Below are 20,151 nucleotides of genomic sequence, written 5' to 3' on the forward strand. Positions count from 1 at the left end.
AAAGCAAACAAAAGTAAAAGTTCAAACAACGTTGCCCACGCAGGTGATTTTCTCCAGCAGATAACTGAAAAAATGCCAAGCCACCTGGCTTCTGGTGAGTAGCACCGCTGTTCCTTGCCAAGGTCCCTTAAAATGAAGCTCTCTGGCTCTCCCAGCTAACTGAGCCTTACAGACCCACTCCTGACATTTAAATCTGGGTTCTCCTGACACCCTGGGCTCTCTCACTCTTCTGAGACTTAAAGAATCTGTCAGGGATCCAGGTATGACCAGAGATGTGTGGACTGACACAGGGAAACAGCAGGCTTCAGAAATGATTAAATAATAATAATATTTATTATGAGCTGCACAAAATAAACAAACACAGTGCAAAACAAAACCAACCTTAAACTAATAGGTACGGGTGCAGTCAGGGCTGGAGAGGTGGAATGGTCAGGCAGGCCATAAGGTACTGTCAGGCACCGCCTGGCGGGATCTCTAGTGACCCACAGAACAGGATTCCCCAGGGCACAGAGTCTAACTCCCAGTCTGCCTTTTCACCAGAGCTCCTGATGGTGGGGATGGACTTGGCGCAGGACTGAGACCAGGTCGCGGCCCCTGAGTGCACCCAACTGTGGTAGAGGGGTCCGCCGAGGTTATGTACCGGGGGAAAGCCTGATGTGAAGGGGCTGGCAGGTTTGGACAGTAGTGACTGGATCCGTGCGGGATGGATGGATCGTCTGGGTAGCGTCAGGTGTAGTCAGGCCGGCCAGGTCAGCAACGTGCGGGCTGTGAGGTACCGGAGGAGCAGGCAGAGAATAGTCAGGGTCACAAGCTGGGTTCAGTAACTCACGGGCAGCGCGGTACAGAGGATCAGGCAGAAGGATGGTCAGCAGAGGTCAGGATCAAAGCAGGGTCAGCAACTAGGCAGGAACACAGGATACCAGGTACAGGGGCTCATGGGAAACATACACCAAGGCACTGACTGCAGGTCTGGCCATTCCTTAAATACACTTCCTTCAATCAGCCTCAGGTGATGGCTGATTGCAGGAGTGAGCTTCTGGCTGCTGAGAGCACCCGCTGGTCAGCCCTGGTACTGCAGCCCACACGGCAGGTGAGTCCCACCACCAGTGCTGAGTCCATTCCTGACAGAATCTCTCCAGTCGCCTGGACATACTAGTTGCCCCAGCTCTCTCAGTCCTGCAGACTCGCACAGTTGTCCTAACTCTCCCAGTCCTGCATGTAGGGAATCTCTCCAACATGGAGTCTCGTCTCCCAAGTGGTTCACCTCTCATGGCTGGAACACTCAGCTATCTCCAAACAAGAGCCCTGAGCTATAGCTAGCTCCTGGCTTATACCGATTATGTACACCTGTGCACTCACGTGGCCTGCAGGTCTCCAGCAAGACATGGAAACAGGATTGAGGGCTTCATCCCACCTATTACAAGCCTTCAAGCTCCAGGCCCAGATTGGGATTACAAAGCCAAGAGAAAACGTCTCTGCTCACAGTAAACACTCTGTAGCTCCGCCCTCTGCATTTGTGTGAACCCTGTGTCATTCCTATATCTATTCTCACTATGGCAGGACCTAGCACTTTCACACCTTTTTGATTAGCTGAACCAGAAATCTGCTTTTAAGAATTGCTAAAAACCCAAATATGCTGACAATTGGGGCAAGTCACAATAAGGAGATGTTATCCTTTGATCACTTACCTATACTTGTGTCCACCAATTATAGAAGCCTAAGGTCCAGTGAAATGTGGGTTTCCCTCCCCCAGTTCAATCAGTAGAATGCAGACGTCCCACCCTTAACTCATGTAACTCGTGGGCTTCCAAACCATAACCCATCCAATAGAAAAGCAGGCTTCCAATCTCTAACTCATCCAATTGAATTCATCCTTCTCACCTCTAACTTATTATTTGGAGTGCAGTTATCCCAGCCCTAACCCATTTATTAAAATGCAGGCTTTCCAGTCTTAACCCATGAAATGGGATGCAGACGTCCCTTCCTTAACCAATTCAGACTTTCTACCCCAAACCCATTCAGTGAAATGTGGGATTTACACCCCTAACCTCTCCAATGGAATGCAGGATTCCTACCCAAAATCCATCCAATGGAATGCCAGCTCTCCACCTCTAACCAATCCAATGGAATGCAGTCTTTCTACCCCAAACCCATTCAATGAAATGTGGGATTCCCACCCCTAACCCATCCAGCAGAATGTGAGTTTCCCACCCCTAACCTATCCAGCAGAATGTGAGTTTCCCACCCCTAACCTATCAAATGGAATACGGGCTTCCCATCCATAACCCATGAAATGGAGTACCAGCTCCCCACCTTTACCAAAACATGCTGTCTTTCCATCATTAACCTATTCAATGGAATGTAGGCTTTCCACTCCTAACCTATTCTATGGAATTTGAGCCTCCCACCCTAACCCATCTAATGGAACATAGGCTCCCCACTTCTAACAAATTATCCTGCAGTGATTTCAAAGGATCCAAGAGAGCTCTACTTTTGCTTTTTAGTAAAGGGTGCAGGGGGTTGTAGGGTAGGATTGTAAGATGATGTATTTTGCCCAATAAGTGCTATCCTAACCTATTGGAGTAATTTAGGATTGTACAACCTAGGATTGTAAGACCACAACTCCATCACAGAGCACAGGCTCCCTAAGTGAAGTCGAAAGAACAAAGATGATCTCTGTGTCCATTCTGGCTGAAAATTTGGATGAACTAAGGAGATAATTAGGACAATATTTGTATTCAGCGAACTTTGCGACCGTCATGAGGATACACTGTTCCTCTAGAACATTCTGCTCTGTAATAAAACCAAGCAGTGAAGACACCTATCATGTGGCAGTGTTGCTCTACTTCTGTTAAATATGTGTAGAGTCATCTCATGTCCACTATCACTCATAAAGGTTCCTTCAAAGCCTGGCAATGGAACCACCAATGTATTCCCAGTAATCAAATCTTCTTCTCTGAGGTCCTTAGATAATATCACATCGTCTATAGACAGTCTGAGAGCATCTTGTAGACATTTATCTCGGCTTCCTTCTCACATATCCAATGAAGTTTTGAAGTACAAGTTTCTGCAGTCAGTTCTTCAGCCAGCTTGGCACAGGTCATGTCCTCGCTGTCATTTCTGACAGGGCTGAAAAAAAAAAGGACGTCAATTTAGAAGGTTTTTCACTCTGAGCCCATCAGTGCAGCATTTATCTGTCAGTGGTGTTTCTGATACAAGGGTCCAGTAGATCCATCACTGGTTCAGGGGGGGGGGGGGGGGGTCCTGGCTGATCAATAGAATTCAGAACAAATGTATAATTAAATGTCCAGGTATATTCCTAAAATCTGCATACTTACAATTCAGTGTTGTTATCACTCCAGTACCAGAGAGGCGCCTCATATGTATCCCGACGTTCCTTCATCAGTCCAATCCAAAAATCTTTCTTCATATTCTTTACAAAGGTCTTAAAACGGAACCATGGGTCAGTTAAAACTTCAAATTATTGTTCATATTGATGATGTTTATGTATGAATATGTCAGATCTATTAGAGTGTCAGCTCCTCTGGTACAGAGACTGATGGGACTGTGGGGGGAGGGGACATTAGAGTGTAGGCTCCTCTGGTACAGAGACTGATGTGACTGTGGGGGAGGGGACATTAGAGTGTAAGCTCCTCTGGTACAGAGACTGATGGGACTGTGGGGGAGGGGACATTAGAGTGTAAGCTCCTCTGGTACAGAGACTGATGTGACTGTGGGGGAGGGGACAATAGAGTGTAAGCTCCTCTGTACAGAGACTGATGTGACTGTGGGGGAGGGGACATTAGAGTGTAGGCTCCTCTGGTACAGAGACTGATGTGACTGTGGGGGAGGGGACATTAGAGTGTAAGCTCCTCTGGTACAGAGACTGATGGGACTATGGGGGAGGGGACATTAGAGTGTAAGCTCCTCTAGTACAGAGACTGATGTGACTGTGGGGGAGGGGACATTAGAGTGTAAGCTCCTCTTTTACAGAGACTGATGTGACTGGGGGGGGGGCATTAGAGTGTAAGCTCCTCTAGTACAGAGACTGATGTGACTGTGGGGGAGGGGACATTAGAGTGTAAGCTCCTCTGGTACAGAGACTGATGGGACTGGCTCAGTGATCTCTGTACAGCGCTACGGTATATGTCAGAGCTATATAGATGTATAATAATGATAGTGTGTGACTGTGGGGGAGGGGACATTAGCGTGTAAGCTCCTCTGGTACAGAGACTGATGGGACTGTGGGGGAGGGGACATTAGAGTGTAAGCTCCTCTTTTACAGAGACTGATGTGACTGTGGGGGAGGGGACATTAGAGTGTAAGCTCCTCTGGTACAGAGACTGATGTGACTGGGGGGAGGGGACATTAGAGTGTAAGCTCCTCTTTTACAGAGACTGATGTGACTGTGGGGGAGGGGACATTAGAGTGTAAGCTCCTCTGGTACAGAGACTGATGGGACTGTGGGGGAGGGGACATTAGAGTGTAAGCTCCTCTTTTACAGAGACTGATGTGACTGTGGGGGAGGGGACATTAGAGTGTAAGCTCCTCTGGTACAGAGACTGATGTGACTGGGGGGAGGGGACATTAGAGTGTAAGCTCCTCTTTTACAGAGACTGATGTGACTGTGGGGGAGGGGACATTAGAGTGTAAGCTCCTCTAGTACAGAGACTGATGTGACTGCGGGGGAGGGAACATTAGAGTGTAAGCTCCTCTGGCGCAGAGACTGCTGTGACTGGCTCAGTGTTCTCTGTACAGCGCTGTGGTATATGTCAGAGCTATATAAATGTATATCAATACTAATAGCAGTATTAATAACAATACCAGCAGTCCAGTCTGTGTAGATCTGATGGTAGCCAGCCGGGCCTTGTGCGATCTGCAGAATTTATCACTCTCATTTCTGGATTCCTTGATGCCTGAGAAGTAGTAACACATTTCATTCTGGAAGATCCAGTTCTCCGGACAAGGACGCAGTTGTGCTGAGTGAGAAAATCAGTTTATATCTTGATTATCTGTAACTTGGAAACTTGATGAACATTGATTTTCTACTGGAATATTGGTGAACATCAGCATAAGGGAGGAAAGCAGGAAAATCCATTGGGACCAGATGTTTCTGTTGGTAAACTGGCCTTTCCTTGGCCTTGGTCACCTCCTATGGATGCTTCTTGGTTCCTCCCTTTTATGATGTACATACACAAGGTTTTCTATATAGATTTGCTGTATTTTGGATTTTGTATAGTGTCATATCTCCAGCAGTTTATAGGGAAACATTGCAATCAGCTTTACTGTATATGTCAATTTGTGTGAAGATGGCAAGACTAGAATTTTGTGGGAGAAATAAATAAAACTCAGAAATACCGTAGTGACAACAAGCAGTCCCGTCATTTCCAGCTCAGGACACCCTTGACTTGGCCTTCGTACAAATATTACAGATTCTGTGTATTCAGGGGTGTTAAAGTTAATATTGTGCGGAGTATCAAACTCACCCCCCAGGGACACATTGTCCTGAACTCTTTCAGTCATGCAGTTGAGTTTCCTCTCCATTTCCTGTAGTCTGTGTGTGACATTACCCTCGTGGGCGGGACATGTGAAGGAGGAGCCTGAAACATCATTTCATAGATATCATTACCCTCGTCTCCACTTGCCCACTCTGATCAAACAATAACCCGCAGCTTTCAGCCTACCTTACCATTGCTTTCTACTCTCCTGACCAGGATCTCACCTGAACTAAATGAATCCCTTGGAACTTTCTACCTTCTGCTCTCATCTTCCGCATTTCCCCGAGCTTAAGCAATTCCATAGAACTCTTTGCCATGGCCTCTCCTCTCAAAAACCAAATCTATGAAACATTGTACTTCCTAATCTTCTCTCCAGGACTTCCCCTGAGGTGAATACATTACACAACTCCAGGACCAAACCTAATCTATTGAACGTTTATCTTTCACGTCTCTTATTTTGCTTTGAGATAAACCTACTGTAGTCCATGGACCTCTCTGCTTCCCACTCTCCTCTCTAGGATATTGTCTGGGCTAAACCATAACAAACTATAAGACTGTCTGCCTTGTTACTTTCCTCTTCAGAATTTTCCCTGAGCTGAACCTAACCCATGGAGCTTTCTTCTTCTTGATTAAACCTTACCTATTGCACCTTCCACAGTTGTATGAGCTGTACTTACCTTTCAGTGCCAGGAACACAACTGTAATCCCAAACAGCAAGAAAATCAAAGCCAAAATAGTACATAAAACATGTTGCATCTTCAAGCATTGACCTGCAGGAGAAGAAATAGAGAGTGTTCTACTTCAGCTAAACTTCTCCAAATCTTACTGACACAATGGAGCATATTATATGACTGTCACAAGTTGGCCTGTAGGTTCTTGTTTGTGTATTCTTACCTCCTTGCTTCAGTGCTGTTCCTGATCCCTTTCACATGTGTGTTTGTCTGTGCTCAGCTATGGGCGTCATCTGCTGTCCTTTGGGTTTTATTTCCTTCCCTTCCATCACTTCCTGGCCCGCCTCCTTGTTTGCCTGCCTATATAAGTCATGCTCGGACAAGACCACTTTGCCTGAACTACTTCCAAGTTGTCGGAGCTCCTGTGTGTTGATATTGCCTGTATCTTGAATTGACTACTTGTGTACCGACTCCGGCTTCGTTCTCTGACTGTGCTTGTTTTCCGCCGGTCCTGACCTCGGCTAGTCTATCGGATTCCATTTGTCTCCTCCAATTGTACTCTGCTCCTGCGAGCGGTCTCTTCATCCTTAGCTGGGCATACCTGGGGGCCGTGACCTGGTCTCAGCTTGCTGCAAGTCCATCCCCACCATCAGGGGCTCTGGTGAAGAAGCAGGCTGGGGCTTAGACTCCATGCCCAGGGGAACCCAAAGTTGAGTATCTACAAGGGCTCACTACCACAGGTGCTGACAATATCTATAACTTGAGTGGAAGATCACCATGTGTTATTGAAAAAAAAAATAGATAGTGCTAGAACCCTGCAGCTGTCCTATTGGTACTGCTACTCCAAAATATAACAGTGGTGTTTGTACAGGGCAGGGCCTGGATGGGGGGGCTGCAGGAGTGGTGGCTGCCCTGGGCACTGTGGCATCATCATGTGAGGTGGGAGGGCACTGCAAGGAGGGTTCCTGAAAGCTAAAAGGAGTAGTGACAACTGCATCACTACATCTGTCAGTTTAGTACCTGAGAAGACAAGCTAAATCTGGAGAGGAGGAGAGAGCCAGGAGGAGGTGCAGGTTGTTCTCTCTCTCCCCCTCTAGCTCTTCCCTCCTGCTACTATTTGATGGGTGAAATGATGAGTGATTTTATAGGTAATTAGATGAGTGATTTTAATGGTGATTTAATGGGTGATTAGATGGGTGATATTGATGAGTGATTTGGTTGGTGATTAGATGGATAATTAGATGGATAATTAGATGGATGATTAGATGGGTCATTTGAATTATTAGATGGATGATTAGATGGCTCATTTGATGAGTTATTAGATGGATGATTAGATGGGTCATATGATGAGTGATTAGATGGATGATTAGATGGGTCATATGATGAGTTATTAGATGGATGATTAGATGGGTCATATGATGAGTGATTAGATGGATGATTAGATGGGTCATTTGATGAGTGATTAGATGGATGATTAGATGGGTCATTTGATGAGTTATTAGATGGATGATTAGATGGGTCATATGATGAGTGATTAGATGGATGATTAGATGGGTCATATGATGAGTTATTAGATGGATGATTAGATGGGTCATATGATGAGTGATTAGATGGATGATTAGATGGGTCATTTGATGAGTGATTAGATGGATGATTAGATGGGTCATTTGATGAGTTATTAGATGGATGATTACAGTTGTGACCAAAATTATTCAACCCCCACTGAAATTGAGTGTTTTGGCCAGTTTGACATTGCTTTTGATCATTCAGTCATCTTGCTTACATTTACATTAAAGAGGCACTTGTAGGTCAGACAAATATAACATAACAGTTATAATGAAATAACCACAAATGTCTTTTCTGTGCTCACAGCATTATCAGTTTTATTCAACCCCCAAGTGACATTCAATCTTAGTACTTAGTACAGCATCCTTTTACAGTTATAACAGCTTTTAAACGTGAAGCATAGCTTGACACAAGTGTCTTGCAGCGATCTACGGGTATCTTCGCCCATTCTTCATGGGCAAAGGCCTCCAGTTCAGTCACATTCTTAGGCTTGCGCACTGCAACTGCTTTCTTTAAGTCCCACCAGAGGTTCTCAATCGGATTTAAGTCTGGTGACTGCGATGGCCACTCCAAAATGTTCCAGCCTTTCCTCTGCAACCATGCTCTAGTGGACTTGGAGGTATGCTTGGGATCATTGTCCTGTTGAAAGGTCCAACGTCTCCCAAGCCTCAGGTGTGTGACGGACTGCATCACGTTTCCATCCAATATCTCCTGGTACTGAAGAGAATTCATGGTACCTTGCACACGCTGAAGCTTCCCTGTACCTGCAGAAGCAAAACAGCCCCAAAGCATGATTGACCCTCCACCATGCTTCACAGTAGGCAAGGTGTTCTTTTCATCATAGGCCTTGTTCTTCCTCCTCCAAACATAGCGTTGATCCATGGGCCCAAACAGTTCTAATTTTGTTTCATCAGTCCACAGAACACTATCCCACAACTTTTGTGGTTTGTCCACATGGCTTTTGGCATACTGCAGTCGACTCTTCTTATTCTTTGGAGACAGCAAGGGGGTACGCCTGGGAGTTCTGGCACGGAGGCCTTCATTACGCAGTGTGCGTCTTATTGTCTGGGCTGAAACTTCTGTACCCACATCTGACAAATCTTTTCTCAGTTCCTCAGCAGTCACACGGGGACTTCTCTCCACTCTACGCTTCAGGTAGCGCACAGCAGTCGAAGTCAGCATCTTCTTTCTGCCACGACCAGGTAGCGTTTCAACAGTGCCCTTTGCCTTGAATTTGCGAATGATGCTTCCTAAGGTGTCTCTTGGTATGTTTAACATCTTTGCAATCTTCTTATAGCCATTGCCCTTCCTGTGAAGAGAAATCACCTCTTCTCTTGTCTTCCTGGACCATTCTCTTGCCTTCACCATGTTTGTAACCACACCAGTAAATGTCTAGAAGGAGCTGAGTATCACAGTCATTTTAAAGCTGCCTAATTGGTGCTTATTATGCTTGATTGCTGCTCGGTGACATCCACAGGTGTTTTCAATACCTGATGGAAAGCACCTGTATGAACCTCTGTTCTTCAGAGTGGTAGTCTTTAAGGGGTTGAATAATTGTGGCAATGAAGAAACCACATAAGAACCATTTACTACTGTATTACATAAACAATTGATGTCATTTTAGTTGCATTTGGGTAGTTACAACGTCCTTGTAGGATTTGATTCTGAATACAATTCCAAATGTACACTATAGTCCCTAAACCCCTTTACAGCATTGGGGGTTGAATAATTTTGGTCACAACTGTAGATGGGTCATATGATGAGTGATTAGATGGATGATTAGATGGGTCATATGATGAGTTATTAGATGGATGATTAGATGGGTCATATGATGAGTTATTAGATGGATGATTAGATGGGTCATATGATGAATTATTAGATGGATGATAGGATGGGTCGTTTGATGAGTGATTAGATGGATGATCAGATGGGCCATATGATGAGTTATTAGATGGATGATTAGATGGGTTGTTTAATGAGTGATTACAGTAGATGGATGATTAGATGGATTATTTGATGAGTGATTAGATGGATGATTAGATGGGTCATATGATGAGTTATTAGATGGATGATTAGATGGGTCATATGATGAGTTATTAGATGGATGATAGGATGGGTCGTTTGATGAGTGATTAGATGGATGATCAGATGGGCCATATGATGAGTTATTAGATGGATGATAGGATGGGTCATATGATGAGTTATTAGATGGATGATTAGATGGGTTGTTTAATGAGTGATTACAGTAGATGGATGATTAGATGGATTATTTGATGGGTAGATTAATTACTGATTTGAGGGGTGATAAGGTGGATAATTTGATGATTATATTGGTGGATTCTTTCATACCTGTTCGGACTGGGGCTCTCCAACACAATTCATGTGTGCCATCTCCACCAAGTTCTGGGATTGTCCTCTCCTCTCCGTATGTGATCCCCTCCGATCCATGATGGGCTACACAATACATCAATGTGTCATTAAATACCATAAGAGTGTAACCTTCTCTTCTGTCTATGTCAGCACTATATACTGTAAATGTATAATAATAGTGTGTGACTGTGGGGGAGGGGACATTAAAGTGTAAGCTCTTCTGGTACATAGAATGATGTGACTGTGGGGGAGGGGACATTAGAGTGTAAGCTCCTCTGGTACAGAGACTGATGTGACTGGCTCAGTGATCTCTGTACAGCGCTGCGGTATATGTCAGAGCTATATAGATGTATAATAATAATAGTGTGTGACTGTGGGGGAGGGGACATTAAAGTGTAAGCTCCTCTGGTACAGAGACTGATGTGACTGTGGGGGAGGGGACATTAAAGTGTAAGCTCCTCTGGTACAGAGACTGATGTGACTGTGGGGGAGGGGACATTAAAGTGTAAGCTCCTCTGGTACAGAGACTGATGTGACTGGCTCAGTGATCTCTGTACAGCGCTGCGGTATATGTCAGAGCTATATAAATGTATAATAATAATAGTGTGTGATGTTATTGCCACTGTTGGTCATGCAGTGAACCATAAGAAGATACCCAATCCCCAAATGTGGAAGAGATCACCAATGGCATAGCCAGGGAGCTTCACTGTACCTAAGCCACATGTAGAAATAATAGATTTTGTGCTACCAAAGGGCTCAATGGGTCACACTTCAGAGGATGGTATCATCCAAAGATGGAATACTGTGATCCTCTTAGAAAGAACAATCACGTGAACCAAATAAATGCACAATGCCTGAGCCAAGGTCTAATCAGCGTGTTCTGAGAGTGGTGAGGAAATCAAGATCATCCATAACCTTTGAACAAAGCAGAGACATGTATACAAGAACATTGAAGGGTGACAGTCACAAAGACACTCTCTTATTCAAAAAGTAGTCCTTCGACACATTTCCTGTATGAGTCCTTTTTAGTTGCAAAATATTCATTTTAAAGATGGCTGTTCCTAGAAGGAAAACTATATAAATTCACAGTAAATATTTAATTTCTCTCTTTCCATTATAGAGACGTCACAATACTCTCCAGCTATATGTGGTATCAAACAGACACATCCTGCGGGATAATCTTTGTAAGTTGATTTTACTTACAATTTCATGGTAAGTGTAAACATTAAGTGCATTAAATGCCAAATATAGAGCAAGGAAACCCTTTTTGTGAAATAACTGATAAATAATTGTACACACATAATGAAAATGATCAAATAGCACACAGTCTGGTCTGACCTTGCTATGTCCTCACATATGTCCTGTTCCCTACTGCTCCGGTCCTTTTCTGCTTACTTTCTTTTACTCTCTTACTTTCTCAGCCTCTGATCACCACATTATGAATGGTTTCCCTTTGCTTTCTGTAGTTTATCTCTGAGTAAATAACCTCTATGACTGTTCTGAATGTACCCTGTACTTGTAACCAGTTGGACTGCCGTTGTTAGCCTTTGTTTTGGAGAGGCTCATTCTCCTGCCCCGCCAATTACAATTTCCAAATTAGGTGCATATCCTATATAAAGCAGCCACCTGACCCAGCCGCAGTACAGATCCTGGATGCTGGCAAACACAAATGTCCCAGGACCAGGAGTTCCCAACACTGAGCTCTCTTGAGAGCCCCAAAGTTTTTTCCAGTTGGCCATCAAACAATGTTTCCCAAATCCTGCCATCATCCATCAGAGAGCAGAAAAAATCTGTTGTTTAGCCCAGGGACTTTATAACTTCCATAGCACAGATACCTTGCTTCATCATTGTAGCCAGTAGAAGTGCTGTCATCGGACTTTGTTAGGGAGAGTTTCATGATCCTAGCTAGCCAATTTCAATCAGGTGCACATCAAACATAGCACAGCCGCTAGACCAGGGGTGGGCAAACTTTTTGACTTGAGGGCCGCAATGGGTTCATATATTGGACCCGGGGGCCGGACCAAGAGTAGATGAATGATGTGTATGTGTCATCCATAGTAAGTATAGTAATATTCCCCCATAGTAAGCATAGTAATTCATCCCCCATATAGTAATTCATCCCCCATATAGTAATTCATCCCCCATAATAATCCATCCCCCATATAGTAATCCATCCCCCATATAGTAATCCATCCCCCATATAGTAATTCATACCCCATAGTAATTCATCCCCCATATAGTAATTCATCCCCCATATAGTAATTCATCCCCCATAGTAATTCATCCCCCACATAGTAATTCATCCCCCACATAGTAATTCATCCCCCATATAGTAATTCATCCCCCATAGTAATTCATCCCCCACATAGTAATTCATCCCCCATAGTAATTCATCCCCCACATAGTAATTCATCCCCCACATAGTAATTCATCCCCCATATAGTAATTCATCCCCCATAGTAATTCATCCCCCACATAGTAATTCATCCCCCACAGTAATTCATCCCCCACATAGTAATTCATCCCCCATATAGTAATTCATCCCCCATAGTAATTCATCCCCCACATAGTAATTCATCCCCCATAGTAATTCATCCCCCCTATAGTAATTCATCCCCCCTATAGTAATTCATCCCCCATAGTAATTCATCCCCCATATAGTAATTCATCCCCCATATAGTAATTAATCCCCCATAGTAATTCATCCCCCATATAGTAATTCATCCCCCATATAGTAATTCATCCCCCCTATTAATTCATCCCCCACATAGTAATTCATCCCCCATATAGTAATTCATCCCCCATATAGTAATTCATCCCCCGAATAGTAATTCATCCCCCATAGTAATTCATTCCCCATATAGTAATTCATCCCCCGAATAGTAATTCATCCCCCATAGTAATTCATTCCCCATAGTAATTCACCCCCCATATAGTAATTCATCCCCCATATAGTAATTCATCCCCCGAATAGTAATTCATCCCCCATAGTAATTCATTCCCCATATAGTAATTCACCCCCCATATAGTAATTCATCCCCCATATAGTAATTCATCCCCCATATAGTAATTCATCCCCATATAGTAATTCATCCCCCATATAGTAATTCATCCCCCATATAGTAATTCATCCCCCATAGTAATTCATCCCCCATATAGTAATTCATCCCCCATATAGTAATTCATCCCCCCTATAGTAATTCATTCCCCATATAGTAATTCATCCCCCATATAGTAATTCATCCCCCATATAGTAATTCATCCCCCATATAAATTCATCCCCCATATTAAGTCCCCAAGTCCCCCCTGTGTCAATTCACTTACCTTTACTCCGCGCTTTCCTCTCGCCGTATTCCCGCGCCGTTCCGGTGTAGCATGAAAATCTGTCTCCTATGAGGATCTGTCCCCCTCGACGTATCTGCGCATGTGCCAGTTTCAGGCATTAGCAGCCGATCGGCGATCTCCGGCACATGCGCAGATACGTCGAGGGGGACAGATCCTCATTGGAGACAGATTTATCATGCTACACCGGTCTTCAGGGCGGACTGTGAGAGGAGCCTAGCGGGAGCCTAGCTCCGCGGGCCGGATTAAAAGGTCCGCCGGGCCGTATACGACCCGCGGGCCGTAGTTTGCCCATTGCTGCGCTAGACAGAGCCTTAGACCCATTGTTTTCCATATGGCACCAAGCAAGCACAAATCTGGATGCTGGGAAACAAAAATGTCCCAGGACCAGAGGTTCCCAGCACTAAGCACGCATGGGAGCCTTTTGAAGAGCCCATGGTTTGCCCAGCTGGCCAGAGGCTAATTTCTCCTCGAGTCTGTTATTATTCATAATGAATCAGTACAAAGATGCTGTCTGTTTGTTCGCCCAGGGATGTGCATAACGTTTGCATCTATTCTCTAGGTATCCTGACCTATATTTGTAACCAATTAGGTAGCCATTGCTTAAGAGACCCTCATTACCTCAGCCTGACAATCACAAGTTCCAAATCAGGTGCACATACTATATAACTAACCATCCTCAGACCCATGACACCAACCAAGTACAGATCTGGATGCTTACAGACACAAATGTCACCAGGAGTTCCCAACCCTGATCCCTGATGGGAGCCCATGAAGATCCCAGGGTCTGCCGAGCTGGCCATAAGGTAATACAGGTATCTCCCAAAGCCTACCATCACTCATGTTAGATCAAAACAAAGATGCTTAGTTTAGTTTACCCCAGGGAGAGTATAATCAGGTACCCTGCCTCACACTTGTAGCAGTTGGGCAACTCTTGTTTAGGAGAGTCTCTTTTTCCTGTCTTGCCAATTACACGTACCAAATCAAGTGCACAAGTGCTTAAAACCTTAACACAAGACCCAACCTCAGTCCTACAGCTTCCCTAGGACACCAAAGACGTACAGATCCTGGATGCTGGGAACAAAAAATGTTCAAGGACCAGAAGATGATAACACTGACCATTCATGGTAGTCTGGGAGTCACTGAAGAGCCCATGGTTTGCTTAGCTGGCCATCAGGTAGTTTCTCCCAAAGCCTGCCATCACTCATGTTAGATCAGAAAAAAGATGATCTCTGTTATTTAGCCCAGGGAGTGTATAATGTTTATAGCTATTCCGTAGGTACCATTCTGCGTTTTTGTAGCCAATTGAGCAAATGTTGGCAGCCTTGGTTTGGAAGAGTTTATTTTTCCTGACTTGCCAATTACAAGTGCCAAAGCAGGTACGCATCCTAAATAATTTAGACAAGAGACACAGATCTATGGCTTCCCTGGCTTCACGAAATATGTGTAAGTACAGATCCTGGATGCTGGGAACCAACACATTTCAAGGACCAAGCGTTCCCAACACTGACTACTCATGGAAGCCTGGGAGCCCCTGGGGAGTCCACAGTTTGCTTAGCTGGCTATCAGGTATTGTCTCCCAAAGCCTGCCATGACTCATGATAGATCAAAAATACTTGTCTTCAACTGATTGTTCTAAAAGCCAAAAACACAAATAATGTTGATTTTACAATTGTAGACTTTCAGGAACTTCCTGCCAACAATAGTTATATCATAAGATTCTTCCAATGAATCCCATTGTTTGGCGGCCAAACTGTCTTACCTCGTGGATGGGCCCTGCTAGGAAGGTCTGGATTTTGGCCTCTTGAGGCGGGCAGATTGAGTTGAGCGTAATGGACGGGATCAGCCATCGCCAAGTATCTGAGCCACTGAATGCTCTCTTAGTTCTGGTTACAGAATACAGTTCAGTGTAAGTAGGGCACCAGCCTGTCACTGACGGAAAATGAGGCCCTCATATCTGAACTGGGACAGGCTGTCCTAACAGATATCAGATGATGCAATCACCATATCCGGGATGGCTGCTGAGCTATTTACAGCACAAAACCACATAAAAACCACAATGCAATCTGAGACCTCATGAATCTCTGGAAACAGACTGAAGATAGAATCCACAGTCACAGGATGGGATTCTAAAAGGTCTAAATGTCTCCATTTTTGTTGGACATATCATTTTGGCTGTTTATGAAGCTGTTTCACCTCTCTGCTCATTAGTCCATTCGGCAAATGTTATTTTGTGGATTTCCCCAATTTATAAACATGGTCAGTTTACTTTTAATGTACTCCCTCTAAACCTGGCACAGTCCATTGATCTCCCTGATGGGACCCCTAAAAAGGAACTTTTCATCAGTTGGCATTTTTCGGCCCCCTGCTGACCCGTGCTGTGCTTGGACACAGCATGAGTATGGCAGCAGATTGGCTGTGTCCAATCACACAGGGAACAGCGATCTGGCTGTTTCTTCTCCCTGAAAAGCGGGGAGAAAGAAAAGCCAGATCAGACTGTAAAATCAGCACACATTACACATTTTTAGGCACACAGTTAACCCCTTGATTGCCCCTAGATGTTAACCCTTCCCAGTCAGTGTCAGTACAGTGTCAGTGACCCTCCTTGTCAGTGTCTGTTGGAGCCGGATTGCCTACCACCCTCTCACAGTCCCACTATATTGTCTATAGCTGCATAAATGCCAGTATATATATATACACCATAGTTTGTAGATGATGTTGTCTTTCTCACAAACCAATTAATATATACTTATTGGGATTTTTTTAACCAAAGACAAGTAACAGAATATATGTTGGCCTAAATTTAAGAACATTTTGATTTATATGATATGTTTTTAGAAAGTAGAAAATATTGGGATTTGTTTTTTCAAAATGTTTTGTATTTTTAATTTATATAATAAAAAAGTAGAAAATATTGGGATTTGTTTTTTCAAAATGTTTTGTATTTTTAATTTATATAATAAAAAATAAAAAAACCCAATGTTGCGCAAATACCACCAAAAGAAAACTCTATTTGTGGTAAAAAAAATAATATAAATGTCACTTGGGTGCAGTGGTGCATGACCGTGCAATTGCCAATTAATATAGCGCAGTGCTGAATAGCAAAAAATGGCCTGGTCATGAAGAGGGTAAAACTTTCCAGACCTCAAAAGGCTAAATATACACTTTTTAGGTTTAGCAATTGTGTATGGAAACATTTTAAAGACTATATGTGCGTAATATGTTATGTCTAAGGAGCGTTACAAAGGAATCCACACTTCAATTTTTTATTAATCACTTCCCGTCTGCCCTCTAGCAGAAAAACTGCTACAGCGTGGCAGGGCTGCGCAAAATCACACATATATATTTAGCATTTTCACCCTACCCGTACCACCATTGGTGGCTACAGTTGTTGGGCACCGGGCCCTGGACGGAAATTCCCTGCTGGCACCCAGCGATTGCTGAGGAACACTGACAGGGGAGAGGTCTGTATGTAAACAATACAGATCTCTCCCCTGTCAGCTCCAGCATGTATAGCAGAGCCATACAAAGCAGCATGCTTACATAGAAAAACGCACCCAGCACACAGGTAACCCTTCAATTGCCCCAGATGTTAACCCCTTCCTGCCCAGTGCCATTAGTACAGTGTCGGTGCTTTTTATTAGCACTGATCACTGTATTGGTGTCACTGGGGATGTCAGTGACACCAAGTCAGTTCCCCCCAGTGTCACAATGCCCGCCGCAGTCCTGCTATAATTCGCTGATCACTACCATTACTAGTATAAAAAATTTTTTTAAAAACCTCCAGTCTATATATCGCCCATCAACCGCTATAACGTTCACGTAAACCAATTAATTTACACGTATTGGGATTTTTTTTAGCAAAGACACGGAGCAGAATACATTTTGGCTTAAGTTTATGACGAAATTTGATTTTTTTTTAATTTTTTTACTGGACGTGTTTAGTATCTAAAAGTAAAAAATATTGTTCTTTTTTCATTTTTGTCGGTCTTCTTTTTCATTATAGCGCAAAAAATAAAAACTGCACAGGCAATCAAATTATTATTATTATACAGTATTTATAAAGCGCCGATAGTTCGCTCAGCGCTGTACATTACAGAGGGGGACAGAACATGTGACAGAACAATAACAATACAATGCAAAACATGAGGGAAACAAAAGACATACATTTCATTTGGGTGCAGTGTTGCATGACCGCGCAATTGTCAGTTAAAACACAGCACCGAAATGCAAAAAATGGCCTGGTCAGGAAGGGGGGGGGGGGGGGGGAATCCTCTGGAGGGCGATGGGTTAATGTGGTCTGTTCCCTGGTTGATAAGGTGCTTGTAGTCCTTTTCCCATCTGTCTAAGCCTAGACCAGCATTTCACAAGGAATGGGGGGGGCAAGTCAGCTAAAATGTTCCAGGCTAGTGGATAAGTGATGGGAGATTGAAAAAAGTGTATCTGTCAAAGTAGCCATTTCCTTGCTAGCTGTGTTTTCGGATGCCGTGGTAGGAAGAGGAGTACCCTGTCCATCCTCATAGCTGGCTTTGGACATCACATATAGGATGAAGATAGGACAAAGTACGACATGTACAGTTATGTTCAAAATAATATCCGTGTGATGAAAAAAGTGACTAAAGCTGAAAATCCTTCTAATACTTTTATTTCCATCCACACAAATGCATTGGGAACACGACACATTCTATTCCAAATCACAACATGAAGAAAAAAATACATCAAATTTGTGTTGTTCCTCCAAAAACATTGAAGAAAAGTGAATATTAGACAAAAAATGGCCGTGTTTGTATTCTTCTTTACAAACTCAAACATTCACTATATAAACTGAGAAATGTTTGAAGATTTTGCTTTCCTTTGAATGACTTCATGAATATTTGGTTGTAGTCGCACTGTTTCTGAGAACTGCTGTACATCTGTGTTGCATGGAGTCCCCCAACTTCTGGCCCCTGTGATCAGGTATTCCAGCCCAGGATGATTGGACCACATTCCACAGTTCTTCTCTATTTCTTGGTTTGGCCTCAGAAACGGCATTTTTGATGTCACCCCACAAGTTTTCTATTGGATGAAGATCCGGGGATTGGGCTGGCCACTCCATAACGTCCATCTTGTTGGTCTGGAACCAAGATGTTGCACGTTTACTGGTGTGTTTGGGGTCGTTGTCTTGTTGGAACACCCATTTCAAGGGCATTTGCTCTTCAGCATAAGGCAGCATGACCTCTTCAAGTATTCTGATGGATTCAAACTGATCCATGATCCCTGGTATGCGATAAATAGGCCCAACACCGTAGTATGAGAAACATCCCCATATCATGATGCTTGCACCACCATGCTTCACGGTCTTCACAGTGTACTGTGGCTTGAATTCAGTGTTTGGAGGTCGTCTGACAAACTGTCTCCGCCCACTAGACCCAAAAAGAACAATCTTACTTTCATCAGTCCACAAAATGTTGCTCCATTTCTCTTTAGGCCAGTCAATGTGCTCTTTGGCAGATTGTAACCTCTTCAGCACACGTCTTTTTCCCAACAGTGGGACTTTGCGGGGACTTCTTGCAGATAGCTTGGCTTCACATAGGGGTCTTCTAAATGTAACAGTCCTCACAGGGAACGTCACACCTTCTTTCATCTTCCTGGAGCTGATTGTTGGCTGAGTCCGCCCCATTTTGGCTATTCTTCTATCCATTCCAATGGTAGTTTTTCGCTTTCTTCCGCGTCTTTCAGGTTTTGGTTGCCATTTTCATGCATTTGCCATCATTTTAGCTGAGCAGCCGATCATTTTCTGCACTTCTTTATATGTTTTCCCCTCCAATCCACTTTTTAATCAAGGTACGCTGTTCTTCTGAACAATGTCTGGAACGACCCATTTTCCTCAGAATTTCAGAGAGAAATGCACTGTAACCAGCATGTCCAACATTTGCTGCCTTCCTTCCTTAAATAAGGGCAATAATTGCCACCTGTTTATCAAAGAATGAATGACCTCACTAATAGAACTCCACACGGCTATTATTGTGAACACGCCCCTTTCAATGAGTGATTCAATGACACAGAATCAGCAGCATGCATGTCATGACTGTTGGGTCTGTTGGATTTCTATGACTCTACTACACCCGCTAGGAAATTATTTGCCATGTAGAAATATCATTTCCACCAAAAACAGTGATTGATCCGGTTAGTGATGTCTGACGGCTAGTATTTTTAACACAACTGTACCTCATCCCCTGGCAAACAGAACATACATTGCCTTGAAAAAGTCTTCCTTCCCCTTGAAATGTCCCCCATGTTGTCATGTTACAATATATTTATTGGGATTGGATGTGATGGACCGACACAAAGTGGCACATAATTGTGAATTGGAAGGAAAATGAGAAATGGTTTCCAACATTTGTGACCAATAAATCTGTTAAAAATGTGGCGGCATTTGTATTCAGCCCCCTTTACTCTGATACCCCTAACTAACTGGTCTGGGAGGCGGCCAAGAGGCCTACAGCAACATGAAAGGAGCTGCAGGAATATCTGGCAAGTCCTGGCTGTGTGGTCCATGTGACAACAATCTCCTGGATTCTTCATATGTCTGGGCTATGGGGTACAGTGGCAAGACGGAAGCCTTTTCTTACAAAGAAAAACATCCAAGCCCGGTGAAAGTTTGCAAAAACACATCTGAAGTCCCCCAAAAGCATGTGGGGAAAATGTGTTCTGGTCTGATGGAA

The 20,151-nt window shown here is 43.7% G+C and overlaps 1 protein-coding gene across 1 annotated transcript; it reads right to left on the minus strand.

The window, feature by feature from the left end:
- Window positions 1–2,984: 2,984 nt before the first annotated feature.
- Window positions 2,985–15,297, minus strand: LOC149449568 (killer cell lectin-like receptor subfamily G member 2). Its single transcript, XM_089693066.1, has 6 exons — window positions 15,210–15,297; window positions 10,085–10,189; window positions 6,176–6,268; window positions 4,825–4,979; window positions 3,339–3,445; window positions 2,985–3,129 (listed from the first exon to the last, which is right to left on the minus strand). Exons 1-6 carry the CDS (start codon window positions 15,295–15,297, stop codon window positions 2,985–2,987), a joined length of 693 nt encoding a protein of 230 aa, XP_089549192.1.
- Between the last annotated feature and the right edge of the window lie 4,854 nt (window positions 15,298–20,151).

Source organism: Staurois parvus, unplaced genomic scaffold (genome assembly GCF_062004578.1).
Source record: "Staurois parvus isolate SC_StPar_1 unplaced genomic scaffold, SC_StPar_1.0 ptg000612l, whole genome shotgun sequence".
In the NCBI taxonomy this organism is placed as follows: Eukaryota; Metazoa; Chordata; class Amphibia; order Anura; family Ranidae; genus Staurois; species Staurois parvus.

Excerpts from the sequence above, each read along its gene's own strand:
- LOC149449568 (XM_089693066.1), bottom strand. The coding sequence starts at position 15,297 with ATGGCTGATCCCGTCCATTACGCTCAACTCAATCTGCCCGCCTCAAGA. Across the intron at positions 4,980-6,175 it reads TGTGTTCCTGGCACTGAAAG|CACAACTGCGTCCTTGTCCG; the intron begins GTAAGTACAGCT and ends TTTCTCACTCAG. Across the intron at positions 3,130-3,338 it reads AGTGATAACAACACTGAATT|CCCTGTCAGAAATGACAGCG; the intron begins GTAAGTATGCAG and ends TTTTTTTTTCAG.